This window comes from Bubalus kerabau, chromosome 20, assembly GCF_029407905.1.
Source record: "Bubalus kerabau isolate K-KA32 ecotype Philippines breed swamp buffalo chromosome 20, PCC_UOA_SB_1v2, whole genome shotgun sequence".
Classification (NCBI taxonomy): Eukaryota; Metazoa; Chordata; class Mammalia; order Artiodactyla; family Bovidae; genus Bubalus; species Bubalus kerabau.
The window spans coordinates 50,287,082-50,307,569 of NC_073643.1; the positions used below are offsets into that span (position 1 = coordinate 50,287,082).

A 20,488-nucleotide genomic window follows, 5' to 3' on the forward strand; every position below is an offset into this window, starting at 1 on the left:
CCACCCTGCCCTGACCACTCCTGTTGCTGCTCTGGCCTGCGGGTGGGTGTGGCTGCACTGCCTGCCCCCTCACCTCAGCTGTGAGATCCACTCGAAGTCATGCACGCTGCCCACGTTCTCCTGGACCAGCTTGTGCACCACATCCTTGGCGTGGACCTCGATGACGATTAGTGCCGACAGCGCAGCTCGCTGCATGCGGGACAGACTTCCCCGCACCAGTGCCACCAGGTCACTGAGCTGCAGGAGCCAGGGCACACCATCAGGGATGGGCAGGGCCATGCTGCAGGCAGGCCTTCCCTGCCTTGCTCAGGGGTGGGCTTCAGCCAGCAACAATCCCTCTCTTCTGGGGGCTTCTGATGGTCTGGGGTGGGCAGGGTGCAGGGACCAGGCAGAGGAGGGTAGGCAGGGCATTGGTCACATGGGAAGTCTGGCAGGGACGTCAATAAAAGTGGAGGCACACACATGCATCCATCTCCCCACTGTGTACGGTGTCCAGGGTCAGGAAGGGGCCTGGTGAAGAGCTTGAGGAAGGAGTGTGGTGAGGAGCCAGTGCACAGGGCAAGGGTAGGCCATGGGCCAGCCTAGGAGAGCTCCAGGTAGGAGGCTCCCACTCTGACCTTCAGGAGAGGGGCACCTGCCTGACCTCAGCACTCCCGTTAGAGCCCCCATCCCTCCCACTGGTGGCTGGTCATGAGACACTTGTTTCAGGGGTGTCTGACCCTCTACTCTTTGGCTCCAACCCCAGGCCCTCTTCCAGGATCAAGACATGACAAAGCTCCTGGAGGGACTGAGCTGCCTCAGGGTGTGGGGTGTTGGTGGGGAGCAGATGGTGACCCCCACCGCCTTGAGTCTCACCTGCCGGGAGAGCTGGGGGAACAGCCGGCTGCTGAGGTTGCCAGCCTCCAGGGCCTCTTCCACCTCTAAGGTCCAATAGGTCTGACACCCGGCGATGGTCACCTGGCCAGGCCAGTTCAGAACCCACTGAGTCCTGAGCATCTGGGAAGATAACACAGGTAGGGCTGACCCAGGCAGCTGCCAGTGCCGACCCTGCAGACTGTTTTTCCCTTAGAGGTCATCTGTGCTTCTGAGCTCAAAACTCCACCTCAAGAGCAGGGAAGCCTTTAAAACTTTGGGCCTCTCAGGCTGGGCAGAGTCATCACGTCCTCTGCTGTAGAGATCTGGAAGTGGAGGCGGGGAAGCCCAGGATTGGGAAACATACATCCTGGGTTCACATCCTGACTGCCACCTGTGAATCACAGGCCCTTTGGGCAGGAAACATCTCTCAGCTACTTTGTAGGATAAGGCTTAACCCTGAGGTTAAGGGGTTCAGCTCCACCATCAGCAGTCATGGGGGCCTGGCACACAGCGAGTACTCGAAACATAACAGCAACTGATTATGACTAGGAGCCAGTCTCACTTTTTGGAGGGTGTTTTCGGCTTCCTCCCTCTGCTCCCAGAGACACTCTGGCTGACTGAGAGCAACAGCAGTCAAGGCTGTAGTCTAAGGATGAGGCAGGTGCCAACTACAAATTGGCACTTGCCAACAGCATTACCAACGACTGAACAGCAAAGGCATTTGCCAGCTGCACCCTGTGCTGCTGCAGCTGTTGACCTTCCACCCCATGAGGGGGTTCAGGGTGGAGTGAGGCACTCTGGGCTCCAGGGAACCTGGTGGGACAAGTATTTAGATAGGAGGATATTTTCAGGAACAGATTTTATGATCCCAATCATTGCATCTCCTCATTATCTAGAAAAGCACTAAATCCCTTCATGATGACGACAGACCCTCGTGACTAGGAGAAAACCTCTTGCAAAGTAAGTGCTTGACCACAGTCATCAAGACAGGATGGTACTGGCACAAAGACAGAAACATAGATCAATGGAACAAAATAGAAAGCCCAGAGATAAATCCACGTGCCTATGGACACCTTATCTCTGACAAAGGAGGCAAGAATATACAATGGAGAAAATCTTTTTAACAAGTGGTGCTGGGAAAACTGGTCAACCACTTGTAAAAGAATGAAACTAGAACACTTTCTAACACCATACACAAAAATAAACTCAAAATGAATTAAAGATCTAAACATAAGACCAGAAACTATTAAACTCCTAGAGGAAAACATAGGCAAAACACTCTCCGACATAAACCACAGCAGGATCCTCTATGACCCACCTCCCAGAATATTGGAAATAAAAGCAAAAATAAACAAATGGGACCTAATTAAACTTAAAAGCTTCTGCACAACAAAGGAAACTATAAGCAAGGTGAAAAGACAGCCTTCAGAATGGAGAAAATAATAGCAAACAAAGCAATAGACAAAGAATTAATCTCAAAAATATACAAGCAACTCCTGCAGCTCAATTCCAGAAAAATTAAAGACCCAATCAAAAAGTGAGCCAAAGAACTAAACAGACATTTCTCCAAAGAAGACATACAGATGGCTAACAAACACATGAAAAGATGCTCAGCATCACTCATTATCAGAGAAATGCAAATCAAAACCACAATGAGGTACCATTTCACGCCAGTCAGAATGGCTGCTATGCAAAAGTCTACAAGCAATAAATGCTGGAGAGGGTGTGGAGAAAAGGGAACCCTCTTACACTGTTGGTGGGGATGCAAACTAGTACAGCCACTATAGAGAACAGTGTGGAGATTCCTTAAAAAACTGGAAATAGAACTGCCTTATGATCCAGCAATCCCACTGCTGGGCATACACACTGAGGAAACCAGAAGGGAAAGAGACACGTGTACCCCAATGTTCATCACAGCACTGTTTATAATAGCCAGGACATGGAAGCAACCTAGATGCCCATCAGCAGATGAATGGATAAGAAAGCTGTGGTACATATACACAATGGAGTATTACTCAGCCATTAAAAAGAATACATTTGAATCAGTTCTAATGAGGTGGATGAAACTGAAGCCTATTATACAGAGTGAAGTAAGCCAGAAAGAAAAACACCAATACAGTATATTAAGGCATATATATGGAATTTTGAAGAATGATAACCCTGTATGCGAGACAGCAAAAGAGACACAGATGTATTGAACAGTCTTTTGGATTCTGTGGGAGAGGGCGAGGGCGGGATGATATGGGAGAATGGCACTGAAACATGGAAAATATAATATGTGAAGTGAATCACCAGTCCAGGTTTGATGCATGATACAGGGTGCTCGGGGCTGGTGCACTGGGATGATCCAGAGGGATGGGATGGGGAGGGAGGAGGGAGGGGGGTTCAGGATGGGGAACACATGTACACTCATGGTGGATTCAAGTCAATGTATGGCAAAACCAATACAATACTGTAAAGCAAAATAAATAAATTAATTAATTAAAAAAATAATGAAGTACCAGTCAAACATGTGGGGAAAAAAAAAAAAAAAAAGGAAGCGCTTGATTTCATTAAGCTCCCACTTCACCAAAATCGTATATACTGACCTTCCCCCAGTGCCGCTTTGGAGCAGTCCCTCAGAGCTATCTGAGGTGCTGCCTCCCGGGCTGCAGTCCTCATTTTGCCCCAAATAAAACTTAACCTGCAACTCTCAAGTTGTGCATCTTTTTTAGTCATCACAGGCAGGTAACCCAGCCTTCGTGATGGAGCAGAAAGGCGCTGAGAAAGGAGCCAATGGAAGGATGAGCAGGCTGGGAGGCTGCTCTGGGAGGGGTGGCATGGCTCACCCTGGGGTAGGCCTTGACGGCCCTCTCGATGATGTCCCGCACGCTGGCCTTCATGCTGTTTTCCACCTCCCGCAGCCAGTCCTCCACGTTGCTGGATGGGTAGATGGAGAAGGACAGCTGCACCTCCTCACCCTCTGCCGAGTACATATGTGTGATCTCCAGGTCCTCCTGAAACAGCAGCTGGGGTGGGGGGGAAGCAGTGAGAGTGGGGTGAACCTCAGTGTGTCCAGAGGCCCTGCCCACCAGAGCCCCAGCGTGGACCCCGCCTGTGTCCTCCACCTTCAGAAGGTGGCTCTCGCCTCTGGAAGAGAGCTCCCCTTGGCTGGACCTCCCCTGATTCTTCGTGGGCAGGACGGATCTGCCTGCTCAGCTGTGGTCCCGCGCACTCGGGGAAGGAGGCTAAGCCTGCCCTGCGAGTGGCCCCCATTCCCCCTTCCCACAGGCCTGTGAGGCCTCCCTTGTAGATGAAGATGAGGACGAGGGGATTCAGAAGCCTCTGACCTCTTGGGTTTCTCAGCCTAGCCAGCACCTCAGTGGATTGCAGGGGGGCCAGGGCACCCCTGGATGAGCTGGGAGCAAGAGCTCCCCAACCCTGAGCCGAGGGAGCTGACCCTCCTTCCACAGGCCCCAGGGATGTCTTTGAGGGCCTGGGATCTCATTCCCTGCTAAAAAGACTTGGGGTGAGAGAAGAGGTATCCTCCCTGGGACAGTGCCCTCAGGGCACCTGAGCCCTTGGCCCAGCTACCCACCTGGGCGATGTTCTCGAAGCACTTGCGCAGGTGGGGCTGCACGGCGGTGGGGTCCTTTGTCTGGGACAAGATCTCGAGCAGCTCGTCATCAGATAGGAAGTAGAATCTGCCAGGGAGGCGGGGGTGAGGGCCGTCAGGCAGCCCTGGGTCCCAGCTGTCCCAGTACTACCGACATCCCTGCACCCCACCCTGACAGGGTACTGGGCCCCAGCCTCGACGGCAGGTGGGAGCAGAGCAGGCGTGGGCCAGGTGTCCCCCACCTGGGGAAGGCGCTCCGCTTGGTCTCCAAGTACTCGCTGAGGCCTTTCTGCACCATGTCCAATAGCTTGTTGCAGTCCCGCAGGCTGTCCAGCAGCCTCTGGTCAGAGCACACATTGATCACCTGCGTGGCCCGGGTCAAAGACAAACTGAAAGTGAGTGTGGTCCGGCTGGGAAGCAGCAAGGTGGGCTCAGAGAAGGACCCATACATGCTTCCTAGAGACTCTCAGCGAGCCTGGGAAGAGAGAGGGGCAGGAAAATTGCCCTAAGCCAGGGGCTGCCACCATAATTCAAAAAGACACATGTACCCCAATGTTCACTATAGCACTATTTATAATAGCCTAGGTGGAGCTAGTGGTAAAGAACCCGCCTGCCAATGCAGGAGACATTAGAGACGTGAGTTTGATCCCGGGGTCGGGAAGATGTTCTGGAGGAGAGGATGGCAACCCACTCCAGTATTCTTTCCGGGAGTATCCCATGGACAAAGAACCCTGGTGGACTACAGTCCATGGGGTCACAAAGAGTCGGACGTGGCTGAAGTGACTTAGCACAGGGGCTGTCTCCATCACTTGTAAGCCCCACAGGAAAAAAGTCTATGATTAAAAACTAGGGTTGGAATTCTCTAGTGGTCCAGTGGTTAAGAATCTGCCTTGAAATGGAGGGGACACAGGTTCGATCCCTGGTCAGGGAACTAAGATCCCACATGCTGAAGGGCAACCAAGATCCAATGCAACCAAATAAGTAAATGAATATTAAAAACAAACAAACAAACAAAAAACTACAGTTAACCAAAGCCAAGGACTTTGATTTGCTGCAGGACTTGTCAGGTCCTTTAAAAATACTAATGGGGACTGCAAATCTCCAAGAGGAAAAACCACGAAGTGCTGTGTTTCTGAGGCGTGTCTCAAGACTGGGGAGCCCACTCAGGGGGACAACGGCCAAGACCAAAGCCTTGGACTCGTCCTCCAGTCTTCCTTGTTCAGGGAGAGGTGAGGCCAGGAACCTCTTCAGTGCCCCAGCTGCCCTCCTCCCATCCCTGTGTGAGCTCGCCTCCCGGTTCTCGTAGGCATTCTTCATGATCTTCCTCCAGATCCGCTCCATGGTCTGGTAGCGCTTGCTCTCCACCGGCAGCTGCCGGTTGATGTCCTCGGAGCTGAAGATGGGCTCCAGGTACAGCCAAGCCCGCTGACAGTTCAGCCACTCCTCCAGCACCTCCTGGACAGGGCGTGGACTGTCAGGGCCTGCGGCCCAAGTTGGGTCCTGGCCCCCGTGACCCAGACATTTTATCCCACTGAGTTCTGGGCAGAGCGCTGGGGGCCAGAGCCTGTGCCCATGGGGAAATTTCTAAGTGGCGCTGTTAGTCACAGGACTCCAGGGAACAAAGAGGGCTGCATGGATGCCTGCCTTCCAGAGAAACCCCAAGTCCCCCATAGGATGTCCAGGCCTCCAACAGAGCTAGGGGAGCTGCTCCTCCTGTGAGAGAACCACACCCCAAGCAGCACACCATGAGGAAACAATACAGAGCCCGGTGCATGGAAATCCAAACTAGTCTCCTCTCCTGGGAGGACTCTGGGTCTATGACCCCAGGATTCTTTGAGGTGTACTTGGACTTGAGCTTGAGATCCCCTAAAATACTCTCTAAAACATCAGTCCACAAGTGAGCCCTCTTCAGGTCACCTTTCCCTCTTGCCTCCACAATCCCCTTTCCGAATTTGTCTCTTGCCTTTCCCTATCAGTGCAAACGCATTCATTCATTTATGAGTTCATTCTCTTCTTCACAAGCTGTGAGCTGTGTCAGGCCCAGGTCAGGCCCACGTGGGCTCCAGAGGAAACAGAGGAGAGGGTGGTCCCTGCCTTCTAGGAGCCCCCCACCCTCTGAACAGCCAGTTATGCCTCTGAATCACTGAGGGCCCAGCACGTGTGATGGGCTCTGTAAGGGGCACCGACCAGAAGCCTCAATGGGAACACCCGGCAGGCAGGGGGTGGTGGGGGAGTCTGTGAGGGCTGCTTGATGCTGTCCCTGGAGGAAATGGGACTCCAGGGAGAGAGGACAGCAAAGGACAGGACCCAGGGACAATGCTGATGACCTCAGGCCTCTCTGGGTAACCCAAGCAACAGAGAGGTGGATCTTCCTCTTTCAGCTTCTGGCCTTCACTGGAGGTCTTTGAATAGCTACCAGGAAGGCCCCTAGAAGGAGTTGCTGGGTTCACACTAGTAGGCCTGCCCTGGACTGACCTCAGGGCTCTGCAGATAGCCCCAGCCACTGGCCTCGAGAGCCCTAAAGAACAGTGATCCCCAGTGCCCTGGTGCCCTCACCCCAAGGCGGCTCCAAATGAGACAGGAGTGGGAGTGGGAGGCTCAGGGAATAGTGGGAAGAGACACTGAGGAGCCTCAGGCCTCGTGGTGTCCAGCCCAGAAAGCCCCAAGCCTGGAGGTCCCAGCTGCCCCAAGCCCAGGCAGCACTCAGGGGTCTGGGGGCAGCTCTTGTGCTCCTCTTTAAGGGCAGCTTTGGACCAAACTCTGGCCTCATCTCCAAGCCCTGAACTGCCAACTCCAGCAGCCCAACCTCAGATGGAGAGCCCCATTCTAGTCTGCCTCCTCTGACCAAGGGGCCTGTCAGAGAGCCAGGAGCTGGGCAAACCTGGGCAAGGCACTTCACCACGTCCAGCCCCACCCGAACATCATCAGGAGCCACCTCGGGACAGGGCACTAGCAGGGTGGGGGAGGAGAGGGCAGGAAGGCCCACCTGAGTCAGCTTCAGCTTGGTCTCCCAGGAGTTGATGCGTTGCTCAAAGGGCTTCTTGTAGGGTGAGAAGGACATGCTCTGGGTCATGACGATGTGGTCATCGAGCAGCTGCGAGGCCTCGTCTGGGCTCTTGAGGATGTAGGTGTCCGTCTCCTTGTAGGGCATCACGTTGAACAGGATGGTGGACCACTCCTTCTCCATCTTGTCCAGAGCCTGGGGGTGGGGGGCGGGTGGTACAAGACAGGGTTGGGTCCCCAGAAAGAGCGGGCCCACATTGAGCAGCACTGGGCAGGGAAAGTCAGGCTTTGCTCAACCAGGACCTTCAGTCAAGCCCCCTCTGTAAACTCTCATCTTGTCTAGTCAACAAGTCCCCCATGGGCCCTCGTCGGAATCCAGGGCAGATGCGCTCTCACATGCTCTCATGCGTGTACTGGTATGCTGTGGGGCAGCTAAGTCACTGGTTAGGAGCTCTGGTCCCAGTTCCAGCCCTTACTGGCTAGGCCGCCTTGGCCAGTTGCTGAACCTCTCTGAGCCTTAATTTGCTCATCTGCTAAGTGAGGCAATGCTCTCAGCACATTCCTGAGGGAGGAATAACTCGAGAGGAATAACGAGTAATAACGGGGCTGGTGGACACTGTGCCAAGCACTTCACACACATTATTAACACACTTAGTAAGATGCAGCTCATCCCTGAGGTGAGGGACCCCAGGTATGGGGCCCAGGACTGTCACCTTCCCACACCATCGGGCAGCATGTGGGTGGGGCAGGGAGGGCCTGCTGGGGCTGCCCACCTGCTCGATGGCGTACTCCTTGCCGGCCACCTCGGCCACCTTGCTGATGCTCTCGATGTGGTCCTGCAGGTTCATCTCGAGGCAGCGGGCGAAGGTCAGGTTGGCCTTGGGCCTGACATTAATGTTGATCTCGTTGGACAGCACATCCCAGTGCCGGTTCCTCATGCCAGGGTTGCGCAGCCCCTGGATCAGTGGGATGTACGGCTTGAACTCCTCGATGCGGGCCCGGATGTCTAAGGCCACGTCCTGGCAGGCTGCAGGGGAGGGCGGGCAGGGGTGAGAGGCAGCAGGCTGAGGCAGGGTTGGGGCGAGGGGAGTGGCGGGCTGGCTGGGCTGCCTACCTGGGATGTCTTTGAACTGCTTCACGCACTTGTGCATGGTCTTGAAGGACTCGATGACGTTCTTCTCCAGCTGCTCTGCATCAATGGCTGACAGGGGGTCGTTCATCCAGCTCTCAGACCAGCGCAGCCAGTCGGAGGCTGTGGTCCAGAGGTCCAGGTAGGGCTGGAACTCCTTCACCATCCTGGAGAGCTTGTCGTACTGCAGGGGCAGAAGAACTGGGGCTGGGCCGGGCTGCTCCTCCTGGCCGCCCCCACTTCCTTGCTCCTGGCTGCCGTCCCCAATTCAGTCCCCAAGGACTCAGGCCTGGCCTCCCTTCTTCCTTCCCCCACGTCTGGGCTCTGAGTGGCTGAGCCAGGTCTGTGCTGAGCCTCCTGCTTTTTGCTGGGGGTCCAGCCAGCCTCCTCGCCCTGGGGACCACAGGGTGGGTAAGCTCATCTCGGCAGCCTGTTCAGTCCTGCCCCCCCAAATGGCAGGGCCCTGCCAGCTGGTGGCTGGTTCCAGAGGTGGCCGCAAAGGCCGCGGGCTTCTCCTTGAGCTTTTCTTGGGGCTGGGGGACAGTGTGCCAGGGCGGGTAGGCCTACGTTTGTGATGGGCAAGCCAAAGATGCGTTCGCGGTTGTTGTAGAGCATCGCCAGCTGCTGGCAGTCCTTCAGCTGCTTCTTGACCCGCCGCACCTCGTTGGCGATCTCATGCGCGCGCAGAATCTCCACGTGGGTGGAGAAGCCAGCTACCACCAGCTGCGGGCCAAGGAGCGAGGGATCAGGGGCTTCTGCGGCCCCGCTTATGCCCATGTATCCCTGCTCAAATCCAGGGAACCCGAGGTCCCCAGAGCATCAACATCTCCCAGTTCGGAGAGGACTTTCTCCTGGAGGGGGTGGTTCCTGGTCCCTCACAGGCAGCTGACTGCCCCTGGTAACATGACAAGGTCAGATGAGACCCGGTGCCCTGAATGCCATGCCCACTGGGGCACCAGGATACAGCAGAAGAGCTGGGGCTCTCTGAGACCCTGAATTTCCCAGGAACTTGCTGCCTAGGCAGCTCTCTGGCCTTCAGTTCATTCTTTTAGCCACTTGTTCATTTGTCCAGCAACCACTGACACAGCACCTCCTGACTGCGAGGGGCAAGGCACAGCCCTGGAGAGGTATGGGGGGGTGTAGGGTGTGGGGTGTGTGTGTCTGCGTCCTCAGCCCAGCCTCACCTGCAGCCCTTCCAGCTTCTCCTGGAAGTTGTTCTGATCCATAAGCTGGATTTTGCGGAACTTCTCCTCATCTTCCAAGTGTTGCTGCCGCACCAGCTCTATCTGCCCAAGGATCTTAGCAGGCCAGTTGCTGGCAGCCCATCTGGATGGAGCGGGGATGGGGAATGGTGGGGATGTCACACTGAAATCATGGGGTGGCAGGCCAGGTTGAAGGGGAAACGGGGGATCTGGGCAGCAGCTGGAGCAGCCAGGGCCGGGCAACAGGGAAGTGGAAGTGAGCCTTGAGGCAGCCTCTGCCACCCTGCGGAGTGCAGCTGCCTGGCAGGGGAAGTGGTCCCCGTCCTGGGGTCACGGGCAATGTGCAGGGAGATGCACACCCAATGTGCCCAGTGCATGACAGGACACAGAGGGAGTGGTGGCTGACGTGAGAGAAGCCATCCTGAGTTTCGCTCTTAAACCCCAGGCTTGCAGGGGCCTCAGGTCAGATGAGGCAAAGTGCCAGTCTCTAGCCTTTATTTCCTTGGTGATCAGCCAGGGATACCAGACCTGCTTCCTTCATATCAATGCCCTCTGCCAGGCTGACGTGGGGGCTCTGCGGGCTTCAGGGATTCTGCATGCAGGTGGCCTCAGGCTGCAGGTCCTGTCAGAGGCCGCCCTAGGCACCAGGATGTCCCACAGAGCAGGTGACTTAGGGCTCCTGGGCAGGGTTCTCAGGAAACAGTGCCAGTCGCTCCCATGCCCCAGCAACCTGGAGGCACCTTCAGTCTGTACAACAGCTGGGCAAGGGGACTCCAGGCCTGAGTAAGGTTGTCCCAACCAGAGGTCATTTCCCACGAGGCTCTTGAGCTGAGGTGGGGGGGCCAGTGCTCCTCCCCATGGGCCACCCATCAGGCTGGGCTTTGCCTTTTCTCTGTGCTCCCAGGGACCCTCACGGGCCTCAACCACAAACAAGGGGATTGTAAGCCCAGAGATCACATGTGTATCAGCATTGACGGGATAGAGGATGGAGATAGGCTGGGGGCAGCAGGGTCCCTAGACCAAAGGGGCCAGACTTCTTTCTGCCCCACTGGCCAGATGGCCCTGGCCCACGTGGAGCCATGGCCTCTAGCATCTCAGCAGGGCATCTCTGGTGTGGCCTGCAGCCATGTGGTTCGGTACCTCTTTCCCCTACCTCCTGCTATCCACCACCCACCTGGTGTGGGGACCAACCTCCCACTCACTTGTCATCGAAGTCTTCAGTGCTGAGGTTGTAAAGGAATTCATCCATGACCTGGTAGTCGCCCATGATCTTCACAATCCGCTCCTGCATGTACAGGCAGCCATGAGAACCATGTGTGCCTGGGAGGATAACCGGACCAGGCTCCCCAGAGTGGTAGGGTGCTATGGAGAGGCTGCCCTCTCTCGGAGAGGTGAGGCCTGGGACAGTGAAGTAGATGCCAGCTGCAAGCCTAGCTTTGAGCTTGGGGGTCCTGGGGCCGTGGCCACCACACCTCCAACCTCCAGCCCCCGACCCATGCCCTCCGCCCTGCTGACCTCCCAGACAGCAGAGCTCCGAATCTCCACCGTGCATCCAGCCTCCCAACCCTCAGAGCCCAGTTGTCCTCTGTGTGTCCACCTCACTCCCAGCTTCCCGGCTCCTGCTCCTCCAGCTCCCAGTGGGCCCACCTCACCTCCAGCCCCACCAGCTTCTCAGGGACACCCTTCATCCACTCGCGAAGCTCAGCCAGCTCCTCGATGCTGTTGGGCTTCTCGTAGATCTTGCGGCTGATGCTGCGGAATTCCTCGCAGATCTGGCAGGAGGGGGAGGACTCTGGGGAGGCCACGGGCCCCTCTCTTGCCTTCCCAGGGCCCTGCTCCTCCTTCTTGGCCCCCACCCCACCACATCCTTCAGTGCAATCTGAGAAGGGGTGCTCCCTGCCAGCTCACTGTGGAGCTGAGGGTCACCCGGCACGTCCCCTCCTCCACAGCCTCCTGTACCAGCACCACACCCTCAGCTCTGTGAACTGATCCATCTCAGGGGGTTCCTTGTGAGGGGTCCCAAGGTCTGTACAAGTCCAGGGAAATAGAGAGGAGCCCCCACCTCCTGGGACCTCTCATGGGGACCCCTGGCAGGGTCGAGGCAAGGAGACTTCCAGACCCTTCCAGCAACAGCCCTGAGCCTCACTCTGCATGCACGGGTGCACGTGCTGCTGAAGTCGCTGGGGCTGGGCAGGCGGGCACTTACGTTATCCACCTCCCTGTGCAAGTTCTTGGCCAGGATATCCAGCATGGAAGTGGCCAGGGCCTTGCGCTTCTTGGACAGGCTCTGCTTGACGTTGTCCACGTTGATGTAGAAGGGCCCGATGATGATGCTGCTGGGCAGCGAGCTGTCCAGGATCTCTTTCTCGTGCAGGTGGGTGAGCACCACCTCCCGCACCTCCTCGGCTGACGGGCATTGCGTCTGGAAGGCCCTGGGGACAGCAGGCACCCACGAGGGGCAGAGGGTGGTGAGAGGGTGGGCGGGGGTCACCCAGACAGGCAGACACACTCCAACACGTGCACGCACTTGAGGAAGGTGTTGACATCGTTGTTGTTCAGCTCCAGGTACTTTCTGAACTCCCTGGCGTAGGCCTGCAGGGGGATCATGGCCTTGCGCACTGCGTTGGCGATAACGGCCCGCAGCTCTTCCACCAGTGGCTCGTGAAGCCCCACCGACTCCAGCAGGGGGTCGCCGCTGATGAAAATGTCCTCCATCACCAGCTGGGGGCGAGGGGGAAGGGGCACAGAGCTGCATGAGCCACGGGGCAGGTGGGCAGAGGGGTGGGAGTGTGGTTCAGACTGAGTGGGCAGGAGTCTGGGGTGGTGGTGAGGGCAGAGGGTTTCCTGTTGGGTCCCCTAGATGGGGCTATGGACTAACACAAGCCCTGTGATGCCCACTGAGCGGCAGCATCTTCCTCTGCCTTCCCTAGCTCAGCCCCAGGGCAACGAGACAACCACGTTGCTGGTGGCTCTAAGCAGCAAGGGAAAGAAGAGGGGACTGGGTTTCAGAGGCTCTGGCGTGGCGGGCTGTGCTGTGATGAGGAATGAGGGCTTTTGAGAAGGGGTCTCGAGAGTGGAGGTGGGTTTGTGTCTATATCCAGAGAGGTCAGGAGCTGGGTGGGATCTGGGTCAGACATGGCTGTGGCAGGAGTGAGCGAGCCTCACTCCAGTCGCAGGTCTGACCCTTTGCAGCTAGGTGAGCTTGGGCTTCTCCAAGCCTCCTCTACAGAATGGGGATGTTAATGGTTCCCAGTTCGGCAGGTGGTGGGGACTAAATGAGCTATTCAAGAATTACAGGGCGGAGCATGCTGCCAGCTGGGTGGGAGGCCCACGGTGGAGGTGAGCTGCTTGGACGCTATGGCAGCACCCAGGCATGAGTACCCACTGTACCTTCTCCAGCTGGGGCACTGTGTGGGTGGCCAGGATGCCCTTGTCAAAGAGGGTGAGCAGAGAAGTCTCGAACTGCTCCAGCGGCGTGCTGTAGTGCGCCCCCGAGGTGTCCAGCATCAGGTCCACGATGAACAGCGGGTTCTTGCGGGGCCTGTAGGGACAGTGGCCGGGGGGAGGGGGTGGGGACAGTGGGCAGGGGCCTGAAGAGGCACGCACACAGGAGGCACAGCCCCTGCCTGTGCTGCGGTCTGATGGCTCTGGAGCTTCTCCATGAGTGAGACTTGCCTCTGCCCTCCTCCCAGAAACTGCCACGTTACCAGAGAGAAAGACCCAGACCAGCCAGACAGGCTCCTCTGTTCCGGCCACTTGCCCAGAGGCCCATGGGCACCAGGGAGAGGGAGGACCTCCACATGGTCCCAAGGTCATCAGGGCAGGTCAGCCAGACCCTGGGCGCTTGTGGCACCCACACCTTCCCTGGGAGCCCACCACCCTTAGCTCCAGACACCCCATCACAGGCAACGACCCTCAAGCCTGGATCCCCACTGAGCCTGTCCATGCTCTGGATTGCTACCACCCTGACCTCGCATGAGCATCTCAGACATTCTGTGTTCCCTGCCTCCCACCAGTCCCCACAAGGGCTCAGTGAACGCTAGGAGTCAGCCTTTCCCCCTCCCCACACACGTCTGCCCTCCCCCAGCACTGCGGCCCACGCGCTGCCCCAATCTGCCCTACCAGCCCATCGCCCTGTGTCTAGACAAGGGCCAGGGCCATGGTCCAACTTCTCTTCTGCTTCACTCATCCTCACAAAACCAAAGCATGGTTTGGGGATGTAGTTCAGATTGTTACTCCCCTCTGATGGCTGCTGACCACATTTAGAATAAACCCAGCCCCCAACCATGACCCCAGGAGGCTCTGCATCACCTGGCCTGGTCCCCGCAACCTCTCTTGTGTCGTCCTGACCAGCTATCCCTGCCTGCCCTGCTCCAGCCGAAGCCACTGGCCTTTCCTTCCGTGACGGCTCCAAGTTCTCTCTCCCTTGCATAACTCTGCCTGGTGCCCCTTCCCCAGCATCCCCTGACCGGGTTTCGTCTCATCCTCAGTTCTTGGCTCAGATGCCACGTCCTCCCTGATTCCCTGCCAACACCCCCTCTCCCAGGTCTGTCTCAGCGCCCACCAAGATCAGCAAGGACTGTCTGTATCTGTTTATTTCTTTGCTTGCTCTCTGTGCCCAGGTGAGAGCAGGGGCCATGCCTTTCTTGTTCCCCTAGAACCTTGCCTAATTCATGGCAAGTGCTCAGAAAACATTTCTCGGGCTTTCTTGGTGGGCCAGTGGTTAAGAATCCGCCTGCCAAAGCAGGGGACACTAGTTTGATCCTGGGTCCAGGAAGATCCCACATGAAGTGGGGCAATCAAACCCGCAGGGCACCACCACTACTGAAGCCCACGTGCTCTAGAGCCCGTGCTCCACAAGAGAAACCACCGCAGTGAGAAGCCCAAGCACTGCGACTAGAGAGTAGACCCCTCTCACCTCAACTAGAGAGTGCCTGCGTGCAGCAGTGAAGACCCAGCACAGCCAAAAATAAAAGTAAATAAATAAACATTTCTCTACTGGGGAACTCAGTGACTGACTGAGAGATTGAGAGATGGAGGTCACCAGAAGACACACCAGCCGGAGGTGCTGGGACATCCCCCAGCAACCAGGGGAGCAACCCCTACCCCTGGCACCCAGGACCTGGCAGAGCTGGGCACCCTGCCCCTGGCGGCCCCATTCTCCCTAACCCTGCGCTGCCCTAGCTACCAGCGCCTGAGAAAGAACAGTGCTGGTGTCGATAGGTGGCTCCGCCCGGCCGAGCCCTACCTGTAGGGGCTGTTTATTAAGTCTTCGCCCCAGACCATGTCGTCGGCGCAGTCAAGCACGCTGCAGCAGGCGTCGTTGATGAACTGCGAGAAGCTGGCGAGGGAGTCCTGCACCAGGAAGCGCAGCGTGTCCTGCAGCATGTACTTGAGCAGCTCCATCAGCTTGCGCAGCTTCGACATGAGGTACACCTCCCAGTTGGTCTCGTAGAGGTTGTACCAGCCTTTGCTCATGTCGCGGAGGCTGCTGCGCATGGCCACCTTAAGCGTGCTGATCCAGCTGTCCTTTAGGAACATCTGCACCTGCGGGCCACGGCTGGCATCACGTGATGGACGGGCCCGCCGCCCGCAGCCGCGGGGGACCCTCCAGACTCAGACGACCGGCCCCCCCCACCCCAGCTTACTGCCAAGCCCTGCCAACCAACACCTCCTGCCTGCCTCCCCACTGGGGACCAGGGCTTGTGGGAGAGGGGAGAGGGGAAGGAGGGAGGGGCAGCAGAAGCCAGGCTTTCCCAGCAGTTAAGGGAGAGACGGAGAGACACGGAGAATGAGGCAGACAGAGACAGCGAGGCACAGAGTGGAGCAAAGAGAAGAAGACGCTTTCCTCCTAGTCCTGCTCGTGCCTGTCTCCCTTACGCCGTACACCCCTCGCCCCTCATGCTCTCATGCTCAGGTAGATATAGGGGTGTATGGGGCTCCTGCTCCCCTTTCCAAGGCCAGGAGTCTGCTTCAGATGCCTCCAGTGTTGGACAGAGCACGACTAGAAAAGGTGCCCACGCTGCTTGTCCTTTTCTGAGATGAACCACCCCCTTGGTGGCCGCCCCAGTCTCCTGCAAGGTCTAGGAAGAGGCAAGGCCTGGTTTCAAGGAGAGCAGGAGCTCTCAGCTGATGGACTCCCAGGCTTCCCAGGGCCCCTGTCTGTGTCCAACAGCTCCTAGGCCCTGGCCCGCTGCCGCCCTCCGTCCCCTGGATGCCCACGCACCTGGGAGAAGGTCTGCGACTGGATCTGCTCGAACTCCTCCAGGCGGCTGTACTTGGAGAGGCTCGAGTGGAAGAGGGACATGGTGGTCACCTTGTTGCACTCGGCCCGCACCTTGCTGAGGGCCGTGATGACCTCCGACCGTGTGAGCAGGGATATGAAGGTGAAGTCCGCCTTCTGTTCCAGGAAAGGGTACTTGGGTACACTCACCAGTCCTACCAGGGTTGGGGGGACAAGGGCCAGTGTCAGACCAGCCTTGGATGGGCCAGGGATCAGGGCCAATCTCCCAGGTAATGATGGGGAGACAATTCCTGCCTCCTCTCTGGAAGAGACACCCATGTCCCTGGAAACTCTTCTTTCCCATCATCTACCTGGGTGACCCCAAGGCCCCACAGTGAAGTGCCCATTCTGGGATGGGTAAACCAATTCCCTCCAGGTGACTCTGGGTCACAGGCCCCTTCAAGCTGGGTAAGAACCGTGGGCTCCCTCCCCACCCCCTCTAGCTCACCCTGCACACAGCCCCTGGGCCTATCCATGTACCCAGTCATTTCTGCACCAGACTTTTCAGAAGCACTTTCTTTCACCACCACCTGATCCCTGATCCTAAACCCCAGCTCTCCAAGCAGGTGGGAAAAGAAGGGGATGAGTTCTGGGGACAGGGAGGTCCCAGAGGGAGGGGCTGGAGGGCTCTGGCCAGGGGTGGCCATGGGACCACCTTTGCCCAACCATCCTCACCTTGCTTGGGCACCTTCTCCTCCTCCTTCTTAGGCAGAGTCACGTAGGAGAACGTCTCCGGCTTGGAGGAGACGATTTTGTCAAAGTTGATCTTGTTCATGCTGCGCTCGTAGTCCAGGTTTACTTCCCTAGAGAGGTTGCTGAGGTGCTCCAGAACCCTGCCCACAGGGAGTGGAGAGGGCAGAGTCAGCGAGCTCCACACACCCTGCCACCCGCGTACTGCAGGCTGGCTGGGCTCACGGCTCTGCCCTGCCACCCACCTGGGGACATGAGTTTAGGGTGTCCCCTCTGCATTCTTGCGTGCACCTTTGTAATTTATAGCCAAAGATATTCTAAATGATACAAAACTTAAGAAATGGAATTGTGGACAACCAAGGTAACGATGGTGACATCAATTCAACTCTCCCCGGATACATTTTTTTAAAAAAAGAAAAGGAAAACCAAAGCAAGAAGAACAAATAATATTTACCAAAACCTACACCTTTAGCATAACTAGAATAAAGAGAGCATCCAAACTCACATTATCTTCAAGCAGAAAAATAAACATCAACTCTTGGTGTACTCTCACTCACACTCCAGCTGCAAGCCTTCATGGAGAACAAGGGAAGTCTGAAAAAAACTACTGCGGGGAGGGAAGTGTGGTAGCCCCAAGATGGCTCTAAAATCCCTCCAGAAAGAGAAAATGTTTCCTAACTGCAAAAATACCAAACAAGGTACATCAGGGCGCTTACTAAAAGGGACTTAGCAGCGCTCCTTCAAGGTAGGAGTCTCTGAAAGGCATGACTTGTAAATGGGGAAGGTTAACAGGAAAGGGGTCTTTTGGAGATTGGGAGTGTGAGGCAGCTAGAAAAACAAGTGAAAATTAAGAATCCTGCAAGAGAGAACAAAATCCTGGAGGACACACGACTCTCCCCACCTCCCTACCCGCAACACACACACACACACACACACACACCATGGCCATGTATTTTTTTTAAAAATTAATAAGCCAGTTTGCTATACTAACACAAGAGGGCGCACTAGAACTAAAAATCTTGTGCATCTTTCCAAATCCATGAAATGAGTAGGTGAAAGACTGACTATATGTATATAAGGCAGCTGTAAGAAAAAGAAAACACCTTACTTGATGAAAATTCTCACATACCTTTCAACAAAGATAAAGCAGAGTAAAACTAATACAACACTTCAAACTAAAGTGTATCTTTTCAAACACGCATTTGGACACATGAAGAAATAAAACATGGGTATAGGCAAATAATAGGAAGAAAAGAAATGATATTTAGTTGGACTCAGTGAAAAATAGAACTAAATTATCTAACGAAGGAAAGCTAAATAATTTTAAGGTGTCCAAGGAAGAATACAGTCAAATTTAAAAGGTAATAAAATAATATATGAAAATTAGGAATATAACCAAGAGAATAAAAATGAGAAGAAGAAAGAACAGAAAAGGATCAGAAAGTTGCTGAATTAAAAACAGGCAGAGTGCCCCTGACCCTGCAGCAGGCCATCGCTGACCCATGTCTCCGCACAGCACACTTTAACTCTTATGACCAAAATCAACTGAAGCCTGGCAGGAAAGACAAAGGTGGCATTTAGAAGGTCTCTATCACAGTCCAAGAGAGGATGATAGTGAAGTCTGGACTATGGAGAAAGTAACAGAGATGAAAGGAGGCTGGAACTGACGAGGAAACTGAAGGTCAGAGAAGCGGAACAATTTGCCTGCACCCTGGAACTAATAAGGGGCTACCCCAGCCTTTAAACTGTCATCACACTCGGAAACCACAGTGTTACATACATGGTCATATTCAATTCTGTGTCAATAAGACCCTGATAAAAACTCTGGACCCTGGGGATAAGAGATCGAGCCCCGAGCCTTTGGAGTGGGAGCACTGACTCCAAGACCCTAGACTACCAGAGAACTAACCCTAGGGAGTATCAAATAGTGAGAACTCACACAAAGGAAACCACTCGAATACAAGACCCGGCATCACCCAACCACCAGTAGCACTCTGTGCAGGACACCTCATCTAAACAACAAACAAAACAAAAATATAAACCCAGTCATCAGCAGACAGGATTACCACCTCACTCAGCCTTGCCCGTCAGAGGAAGAACAAACAACCAAAAACTCAGCACAAACCTCACCCTGTATGAAGCTTACACAAACCACGGGACCAAACTTAGGAGGGAAAAACAAAAACGAAGAAAGAATTCAACCCTGAAGCCTGGGAAAAGGAGACCTCAAACACAATAAGGTTTAAAAAAAAAATGAAACGGCAGAGAAATACTACACAAATTAAGGAACAAACTAGAAACACAGAAGTCCAATTAAATGAAGAGGAAATATGCAAACTACCTAAAAAAGAATTCAGAATGATAATAGTAAAGACGATCAAAAACCTTGAAAACAAAATGGAGAAAATGCAAGAATCAATTAACAAAGAACTAGAAGAATTAAAGAATAAACATACAGAGACAAACAACATAATTACTGAAATTAAAAATACTCTAGAAGGAATCAGTAGCAGAATATCTGAAGCAGAAGAACGAATCAGTGAGCTGGAAAATAAAATGGTGGAAATAACTTCTGAAGAGCATAGTAAAGTAAAAAGAATGAAAAGAACTGAGGATAGTCTCAGAGACCTCTGGGACCATATCAAAAGCACAAACATTCGAATTATAGGGGTCCCAGAAGAAGAAGAGAAAAAGAAAGGGTATGAGAAAATTTTTGAAGAGATTATAGTTGAAAATTTCCCCAACGTGGAAAAGGAAATAGTTAATCAAGTCCAAGAGGCACAAAGAGTCCCATACAGGGCAAACCCAAGGAGAAACGCGCCAAGACACATATTAATCAAACTAACAAAGACTAAACACAGAGAAAGAATATTAAAAGCAGCGAGGGAGAAGCAACAAGTACATACAAGGGAAACCCCATACGCTTAACCGCTGATCTTTCAGCAGAAACTCTGCAGGCCAGAAGGGAATGGCAGGACATATTAAAAGTACTGAAAGGGAAAAATCTACAACTAACATTACTGTAACCTGCAAGGACCTCATTCAAAATTGATGGAGAAATAAAAAGCTTTTCAGACAAGCAAAAGTTACGAGAATTCAGTACCACCAAACCAGCCTTACAACAAATATTAAAGGGACTTATATAGTCAAGAAATACAAGAGAAGAAAAAAGATCTACAAAATCAACCCCAAACAATTAAGAAAATGGCCATAGGAACATATATGTCAATAATTACTTTAAATAGAAATGGATTAAATGCTCCAACCAAAAGACAAAGACTGGCTGAATGGATACAAAAACAAGACCCATATATATGCTGTCTGCAAGAAACCCATTTCAGACCTAAAGACACATATAGACTGAAAGTGAGAGGATGGAAAAATATATTCCATGCAAATGGGAAGCACAAGAAAGCTGGAGTAGCAATCCTCATATCAGACAAAATAGACCTTAAAATAAAGAATATTAGATAGGGAAGGACATCACATAATGATCAAGGGATCAATCCAAGAAGACGATATAACAATTGTAAATATCTATGCACCCAAATATAGGAGCACCTCAATACATAAGACAAACACTAACAGACATAAAAGGAGAAATTGACAGCAACACAATAATAGTAGGAGACTCTAACACCCCACTCACACCAGAGGACAGATCATTAAAACAGAAAATTAATAAGGAAACACAAGTCTTAAATGATATACTAGATGAGATGGATTGTATT

At 54.1% G+C, this 20,488-nt stretch overlaps 1 protein-coding gene across 1 annotated transcript in view; it reads right to left on the reverse strand.

Annotated features, from left to right (window-relative positions):
- DNAH1 (dynein axonemal heavy chain 1) overlaps positions 1 to 20,488 on the reverse strand; it is an 87,592-nt gene that overhangs the window by 33,808 nt on the left and 33,296 nt on the right. Inside the window, exons 10-28 of the mRNA XM_055557473.1 lie at positions 16,743 to 16,900; positions 16,011 to 16,222; positions 15,033 to 15,331; positions 13,175 to 13,325; positions 12,312 to 12,505; positions 11,991 to 12,216; positions 11,437 to 11,556; positions 10,987 to 11,069; positions 9,767 to 9,908; positions 9,150 to 9,305; positions 8,568 to 8,766; positions 8,227 to 8,480; positions 7,437 to 7,649; positions 5,741 to 5,905; positions 4,693 to 4,814; positions 4,433 to 4,538; positions 3,684 to 3,863; positions 856 to 996; positions 74 to 237 (exon numbers count right to left, since the gene is read on the reverse strand). Coding sequence (XP_055413448.1) covers positions 74 to 237; positions 856 to 996; positions 3,684 to 3,863; positions 4,433 to 4,538; positions 4,693 to 4,814; positions 5,741 to 5,905; positions 7,437 to 7,649; positions 8,227 to 8,480; positions 8,568 to 8,766; positions 9,150 to 9,305; positions 9,767 to 9,908; positions 10,987 to 11,069; positions 11,437 to 11,556; positions 11,991 to 12,216; positions 12,312 to 12,505; positions 13,175 to 13,325; positions 15,033 to 15,331; positions 16,011 to 16,222; positions 16,743 to 16,900 — 3,285 coding nt within the window. The remainder of the gene's footprint in view (positions 1 to 73; positions 238 to 855; positions 997 to 3,683; positions 3,864 to 4,432; positions 4,539 to 4,692; positions 4,815 to 5,740; positions 5,906 to 7,436; positions 7,650 to 8,226; positions 8,481 to 8,567; positions 8,767 to 9,149; positions 9,306 to 9,766; positions 9,909 to 10,986; positions 11,070 to 11,436; positions 11,557 to 11,990; positions 12,217 to 12,311; positions 12,506 to 13,174; positions 13,326 to 15,032; positions 15,332 to 16,010; positions 16,223 to 16,742; positions 16,901 to 20,488) is intronic.